At 33.9% G+C, this 8,534-nt stretch overlaps 1 protein-coding gene and 1 pseudogene across 1 annotated transcript; both read right to left on the bottom strand.

The window, feature by feature from the left end:
* Positions 1 to 2,745: 2,745 nt before the first annotated feature.
* LOC125577698 (40S ribosomal protein S24-1) lies at positions 2,746 to 4,052 on the bottom strand. The gene is made up of 5 exons (XM_048739352.1): positions 3,857 to 4,052; positions 3,625 to 3,666; positions 3,367 to 3,537; positions 3,046 to 3,132; positions 2,746 to 2,956 (listed from the first exon to the last, which is right to left on the bottom strand). Exons 1-5 carry the CDS (start codon positions 3,926 to 3,928, stop codon positions 2,927 to 2,929), a joined length of 402 nt encoding a protein of 133 aa, XP_048595309.1. The 5' UTR covers positions 3,929 to 4,052; the 3' UTR covers positions 2,746 to 2,926.
* Positions 4,053 to 4,836: 784 nt separating this feature from the next.
* On the bottom strand, positions 4,837 to 7,686 carry LOC125575657 (annotated as a pseudogene).
* Between the last annotated feature and the right edge of the window lie 848 nt (positions 7,687 to 8,534).

Below are 8,534 nucleotides of genomic sequence, written 5' to 3'. Positions count from 1 at the left end.
CTCACTATTTTCGTAAGGGGTACCTATAGATTTTGAGAAAATTTCAAAAAATTTGACAATACTATTTTAATGCATAGTTGAATCATGTAATTACATATGATGAAGTTCAATGAGGTTTGGAACCTTTGTTGTCTCCGTTTCTCTAGGGAATAGCAATTTTATAGTGGTTAGTCCAATGATTTAGGGAGTATTTGCAGTTTTGCTAAATGAATGGATAAAAAATTAGAACGATGTCCATGTACCATGAAAAGTAGTTTATCATAAATTAATGCAAATGTATAATGTGGTTATAAATTTTAAAACGAATTAAAAGATTATAGGCTTCATATATATAGTATTTACCGAAAACTCATTTTGTAGGGGGGGTACCTATAGATTTTGAGAAAAATTCAAAAAATTTGACAATACTGTTTTAATGCATAGTTGAATCATGTAATAACATATGACGAAGTTCAAAGAGGTTTGGAACCTTTGTTGTCTCCGTTTCTCTAGGGAATAGCAATTTTATAGTGGTTAGTCTAATGATTTAGGGAATATTTACAGTTTTGCTAAATTAATGGATAAAAAATTAGAATGATGTTCATGTACCATGAAAAGAAGTTTATCATACATTAATACAAAGGTATAATGTGGTTTTAAATTTTAAAACAAATTTAAAGATTATAGGTTTCATATATAGAGCATTTACCGAAAACTCACTATTTTTCGTAGGGGTTAACACATAGATTTTGAAAAAAAAATTCAAGAAATTTGAAAATACTGTTTTAATACATATTTGAATCATGTAATAAAATTTGATGAAGTTCAAAGAGGTTTGGAACCTTTGTTGTTTCCGTTTCTCTAAGGAATAGCAATTTTATAGTGATTAGTCCAATGATTTAGGGAATATTTGCAGTTTTGCTAAATTAATTGATAAAAAATTAGAACGATTTACATGTACCATGAAAAGGAGTTTATCATAAATTAATACAAATGTATAATGTGGGTATAAATTTTAAAACGAATTAAAAGATTATAGGCTTCATGTATAGATCATTTACCGAAAACTCACTATTTTCGTAGGAGGGGGGGGTACACATAGATTTTGAAATAATCAAAAAATTTGACAATACTGTTTTAATACATATATGAATCGTGTAATAATATATGATGAAGTTCAAAGAGATTTGGAACCTTTGTTGTCTCCGTTTCTCTAGGGAATAGCAATTATATAGTGGTTAGTCCAATGATTTAGGGAGTATTTGCAGTTTTACTAAATTAATGGATAAAAAATTAGAACGATGTCCATGTACCATGAAAAGTAGTTTATCATAAATTAATACAAATGTATAATGTGGTTATAATTTTTTTTAAAAAAATAAAAGATTATAGGCTTCATATATAGAGCATTTACCGAAAACTTACTATTTTCGTAGGGGGGTATCTACAGATTTTGAGAAAAATTCAAAAAATTTGACAATACTGTTTTAATGCATAGTTGAATCATGTAATAACATATGATGAAGTTCAAAGAGGTTTGGAACCTTTGTTGTCTCTGTTTCTCTAGGGAATAGCAATTTTATAGTGGTTAGTCCAATGATTTAAGGAGTATTTGCAGTTTTGCTAAATTAATGGATAAAAAATTAGAACGATGTCCATGTACCATGAAAAAAAGTTTATCATACATTAATACAAAGGTATAATATGGTTTTAAATTTTTAAACAAATTTAAAATTATAGACTTCATATATAGAACATTTACCGAAATCTCACTATTTTCGTAGGGGGGGAACACATAGATTTTGAAAAAAATTCAAAAAAATTGAAAATACTGTTTTAATACATATTTGAATCATGTAATAAAATATGATGAAGTTCAAAGAGGTTTGGAACCTTTGTTGTTTCCGTTTCTCTAAGGAATAGTAATTTTATAGTGGTTAGTCCAATGATTTAGGGAGTATTTACAGTTTTGCTAAATTAATTGATAAAAAATTAGAACGATGTCCATGTACCATGAAAAGAAGTTTATCATAAATTAATACAAATGTATAATGTGGTTATAAATTTTAAAACGAATTAAAAGATTATAGGCTTTATATATAGAGCATTTTGGTAGAAAATAGTTATAGTATACACGGAAGTCATCAAAACCAATGGTTCACGTTACCATTTTGGTAGATAATGAGCCATATAGGCTATAGTTCTAGTGTTCTGTTTATAAAAATGGTTCTTCACTCCGGCTCACCTTAAATATAGAATGTTCACACTCACGACCTTCTTCAAATCAGCTTTAAGCAGAAGCACTTGCCAAGCGAGTGGCACTTCACCCACCAAGCCAAACTACATTTACACCATGCTTCATATTTCTTTTGGGGAGATCCTAAAGTGGTACAGAAACTTGTTGCAGGCTCTTAACTATGGATGGTGTTACCATTTTATTGTCATCTGTTAGATAATATTTTCAACTATGGATGGTGTTACCATTTTAATATTTTATTGTCATCTTTTATATGATATTTTCAAGTTAGCTAATCACATAGATCGTTTAACATTTTGTCTATACACAAGGAACCATCAAGTTCGTCGGGCAACAAATAACATTCTGCTTATCTTTAGCTGGAGTGCATCTCAAGTTGAAAACCAATGTTACCAAAACGTAAAAGCGGTCAAAATCAAACATCATATATAAACAATTCAAGACTGTTTTGCTTTAAGCTCCTATGGAACAAATTAAGCTAATTAAGCTGGTGTGCTTAGCAATGGGAATTTTGGGAGGAATTTCAAATAAAATGTATTCAGCAAAATCTTAGCACATGATACTCTAAAGCTTTAACACATAATGCAAACGGAGACAGAACAAGTGTGACAATGAGAAGCACAAAATCGAAATAAAGAAGGGATGATGCACAGAACAAAACCCAAAATGCTGCCGTTGTCTTCTAACAACTCACTTCTTCTTGGGGTCACCAGCCTTGGTCTACACAAACACACACACAAAACCGTTAATAAAAAGGGCAAGAAACAAACAAGTGCAAATGCTTAAGCTACAAGGTAGTCTGGCCTCACCTTCTTAACACCACGGATTTTCTTGGCCCTGTTCTTCCTCTCCTTAATCTGTTTCCTCGATTTCTCAATCTTCGTGTCAAGCCCATTCTGTCAAATACAATTGACAATCATTTTAGTATGAAATCGCAACATGTCTCATCCAAAAAAAAGATCTGTATTGCCACACCTTCCCACAACAAAACCATTATAGTTTTATTAGCAAAGCAGGCAAAATGGAAGCACCAAGAGCATGCTAGACTAAAAACTAGACCAGACAGAGGTTTTGCTAGAGCCTAAGGAACAGTGCTATCAAAGATGGTAAGATGAGGAATTAGTACTCACCCTGATGAGCCTGTACTTGGGCTCGAACTTCTTGGCACTCTCGACATTGTCATAGATCAAACCAAATCCAGAAGATTTGCCACCTCCAAAGTGGGTCCTGAACTTGAAAACAAAGATTGCGTTTGGGTCTTTAACCTCGTACATCCTTGCCAACTTCTCCTTGAGCTCAGCCTTCAACAAAAAAGAAAGTCATAAGCTTCTCAACGCTCCATGAATTGCATAGCTGACACGACCACGGACGTAAGTAAAAGAGCATACCTTTGAAACATTGGCTCTTCCTGGGTGAAGAACATCAATGACCTAACATTCATACAAGCCACCGTCACTAACTTGTACCATAATCAAATGAGTAAAAATGGATGAAAGTTTCAAACTTTCTATAGTTTGTGCATTTGTTAAAATGGAAGATTCAAGTTCCTAACTTTGTTCATTTCACTGGCGAATCATATGATACATAAGAGACAGAGAGTGTAAGGGATGTGAGACTCACAAACTGCTTCCTGGAGAGAAGCCTGTTGGTCATGAACTTCCTGGTCCTGATGGTGACTGCTTTCTCCGCCATGGCTGCTGCGATTCCTCCGAGCTCTCTCCGGTTTGCTACTCTCTCGCTGCGGCTTCTGAAGCAGCAATCAAAACCCTAGCTGATGATATATAGCTCTCATTTTTCATGTTTTTTTTTAGGTTTTGTTTTCTTAATGGGCTTTTGTCTGATGGGTCTTATTCTTTCTAGTGGGTCTTCTTAAATCCAATGCGTGGAAGAAATAATTAAGTTGTTTGGGTGCATACAGATAAAACTGATGATTAAGCCCATTGGGCCTAAATAGAACTACTCTATTTTACTTGAAAATTTAGTTAGTTTTCGTTGTTTTGTTTAAAATCTGTGTTGCACGTGTAAATCCTATTATGATTTCTGTTATGTTAAAAGATAAGTTTTGTCTCGAGCATAGGTTAACTTATTAACATCAACATTTGCGTTAAGAATTTATAAAAATAATTTAAGATAGACTGGAAATGTATTGGATTTGCAGACGTTATCGTTTGGCGGGTGTGAGCAGGGACGAAGCCAGTAAGAGGATACAGAGTGCACATGCCCCACAACTTTTTTACAAAATTAGTGTATTTCTTCACTAATTTTATATGTATCAATTGAAATTTATAGTTTTACACGTTGGTGCATCCAGTCATTATCACTTTTGGATTCGCTACTGAGTGTGAGTATCAGCGATAAGTCGTGGTGCAATGGTGTAGGAGGTGGATATTGTCGGGCTATGGGCGGCACTCAGCAGCGAAAACTCCCGATCATTGGACACTACTTCTGCTTATTTAACTTGATTAGTAGTGTATATTATTTTGTTGTCGTAAGTTATCCTGGAGTAGGCTCTAGTTGCCGCTTTCACGTGGGTTCTTGTGTTTGGAGATTGTAATATCATCCGTCAGTTTATATATTAAAACATGTATGTTTCTTTGAAATAAAATCGTAATTTTCCTGTTAAAAAAAAGACGTAATTTCATTGTTTGTCAACATTAATGTAAATATTCAGTAAGAAGCATTATTGTAAACATTTCTACATATATATATTAACCCAGAAAGCTTATGAAAAAGCATCAAGAAGCGTAGATATATATGTCTCTTGTTGTTTCTTGTGAGTAAAGCTTTTCCAACGTTCGCTGCTCATCTTGTTTAACATCTCCTCCCACTAGATTTTTAAGGTCTTGATCCTTGAGTCTCCCGTACTTCATTTTTCAGCAGCTGAATCCGATTGTTTCATAGGGTAGCGAGTCCTGGTCTATGAAAGGTGTCAAAAGAGAAAGGATCTGGTGTATATATATAGTTAGTGTATCACGTTACTTGCCCTACAAGAAAACGCCTCTTCCTCATCAGTGTGTTTTAGCTCAGAAGTAATCTCATCAAACCGTCCATGCTTCTCTACACACTCGTTTCCACAATACTGCATCACGTTAAAGTCCATGACCGAGGCGCAGTTGCAGAAGCTGCTCTCAACCTCGAGGCCTGATCTCCAACCCGGTATCAAAGAAGCAATCTCTCCATCGATCATGTCGGCTATATTTGTCACATCACAATCGTCCATCTCCAGCTCTTCAACCATCTCTCTTGCAACGCTTATTGCTGTGTCAGTTTCCATGTCAAAAGGGAAGTATATGTTCCTCACAAGCCCTGCAAAATTGTAAATGAAATGAAACTCTTTTTAGTCCAGCTAGTCTCTCCTCTGTTCAAGAACCGACAAAGATTTTTACCAAAAAAAAAAGAACCGACAAAGATTGTGTCATTTTGGTTTATAGAGTGTGACAAACCTTCCTTGTCAGCGATTCTGAGTCGGAGGAACAGTCCATCACCGTTGTCTCTTCTCTTCCCTGTTATACTTATATGGACATTGTCAAACTTCTTATCATACTTTTCTGCACTGTCTTCATGATCACCTTCTTGAAACTCAAAGATCTCTACTCCACCGTCTCATTTCCATTATAAGCCCATTGGTTTACATTATTGTGGATGTAGTAACCGTTTGAGCAGTGAGTATGATCAAAATAGTTTTCTTTGGTTTTGCATTCACTTTCATCATTACAAAGAAAATGGTCGTTTAGTAGTTCACGAGCTGAGAGCCTAAGGGAGGCACTGGCCAAGCACTTCTCTATAAACCCTCTAACCTCGTGATCCCTCACCTTGTCTAATGAGTCTGGTTTCTTCCCCTGAGAAAGAGAATGTTAGCAGTCTTTAAACTCAACAAAATCTTGTGACAGAAAATATTTAATCCCAGATGATAGTGGGTTGATTCTAAGGACATCGACCCACGTCAAAAGTTATAAGGGATCTTAAGTAATATATAATAGAGATAAATCAATCCACTTATCGCTAAATGGTTCTAAGTTGTAAGCCCATCTAAATTAATCGATTCTCACCGATATAACTCTCTTGTAAATCTGAGCAGGGTGAGTACACTCACTGTACGGGTAATCAACCGTTACCATCTCCAAAACGCACATACCAAACGAGTATATATCTACTAACTCGTTGTATTCTTCTTCATAGACTTCAGGAGCCATGAACTCTGGTGTCCCTAAGAGGGCAAGAAAAGACTTTCAGCATCACAATCTTGTTATAAAGTTAGTAAAGCACACTCGATGAAGTATTATTGCATACCAACACAATGAGCAGCGTGGGAGTTTTGTAAGATAGCAGCAAGACCAAGATCACCAATCTTGACTTCTCCTTGGTTACCGTTAACAAAAATGTTGTCACACTTGAGATCTCTGTGAATCACTGGAGGATCATGTGTATGTAGATAGTGTAAGCCTCTTAAGATCTGTCTACACCAATGTTTCACCGCTCTTATGTTCACTCTCTTGTGCTTTAGCCTATACCTGCACTCACCGGAGTTTATGAAACCAATAACATGTGTTATGATTCAGTAATCAAGAGAACATAACTTACTGTCTTAGGTTACCAGAAGTGAACATTTCAGTGATAAAGTTAATGTTTCGATTCTTGGTATCGACCCAAGAAGTGTAGAATTTCATGATGCTCTTGTGTTTTAAGGTTTTGAGGAGATGTATCTCACAGTAGAGCCTCTCCAGTTCCTGAGGACTATGCAAGAAGTCATAGAGCTTTACTTGGTTCCATGCTACTTCTATACCTTCATACTCATCAAATCCTCTGTAACTGCAAACCCCAAATAACAAAACCAAAAAAAAAAAAACAGTTTTCATCTATGAACTGAATCTAAACTAGTTTAAACCAACAGAGAATAATAAATTTAATATAGAGAGCTTGGACTCTTACACGGTCTTTGAAGACCCTTTACCAAGAACTTCACTGTACTGCAACAACAAGAACACACAAGAACCTCAGCAAAACAAAAGAGATCGATGATCAACTTATTGAGACTGACAGATTAGAGAGAGAGAGAGAGAGAGAGAGAGAAAGTTACTCTGCCATATCTTCCACTAGGATCATATTCAACAAACTCAGAGTAATCTTGTTCAAGAGGACTGAGATGGTTCATCATTTCCCTAGGCAGAATATAAAAAAGAGCTATACATAAATGAAAAATATAAAGAAAACCCCACAAAGATAAAAGAGAAATATTTGTAGTAATGTTTTCTGTTAGTTATAATCATCTTTGTTCCTCTGAGATAATAATTAGTTAAGCAAATAAACATTAAACTCGTGTAAATAAGATTCTTTTCTTTCTTCTTTTCCTCTTTTGCTTTATTATATTTTTGTTTCTTCAGTTGTTCTTATAGAGAAACATAACTATCTCATGAATGCTGTAGGTAGGCAAAGGCAGTTGCAAGAAGCACAGAGCGTGGTCCAAACGTGAAACAAATGCTTTATCTTTTTTCTTTCTTTCTTTAATCTTCAAGGAATAAATGTTGGATTAAACTATATTTCCTCAAGATGTACATCTACCCATCTTTATATATATAAAAATACATTTTCCTAAGATATCTACCCAGCTTTATATTAAAAGGTATACTGTATGAAATAAATATATGAAAGATACATGGAATATCAGTGCACAAAAAAAGAATACATGAAATATTACAAATTGTTTTATGTTATTATGCCTATTAGTAACTACTATTAATGCAAAATGAATTGTATTAGTGTGTTGTATTATAACTCAGATTTAAACTCGATAAACTAAATAAAACTTCAAATCTAAAACGAGATGAACATGGAAATAAAGTTTGTCTACAAGACACTTATGAAAAACTTTGCAGAAATTTTTTTTTTTAATTCTGAAGACATACTAATTGGCTCGAGTACATAATTTATATGTCTTTCATATGCATAATTTATATGTCTTTCATATGGTTGAGTGCTTAATATATCATATGTATTGAACTATATATCATTATTGGATAAAGATAGCTGAATATATAATCAACAACCCAAATCATTATATATGTAATACATGCATATAACTAAAATTTATATCTGCATACACTTTCTATATAATATCTAATGGAACTAATAACTATAATGTAAATTAAATTTTATTATTTTTATACATATCCATTTTGCGCAAGGAGTGGGTCTCTACCTAGTTGCATATTATTGATTTAAAATATAGCGGTCTTAACTAGAAATTATGTAATGAAGTTAGTATATAATTAATGAAATTTTAACATTAATGAAACTTTGA

Source organism: Brassica napus, chromosome A9 (assembly GCF_020379485.1).
Source record: "Brassica napus cultivar Da-Ae chromosome A9, Da-Ae, whole genome shotgun sequence".
Lineage (NCBI taxonomy): Eukaryota > Viridiplantae > Streptophyta > Magnoliopsida > Brassicales > Brassicaceae > Brassica > Brassica napus.
This window is presented reverse-complemented; position numbering and strand designations above follow the sequence as displayed.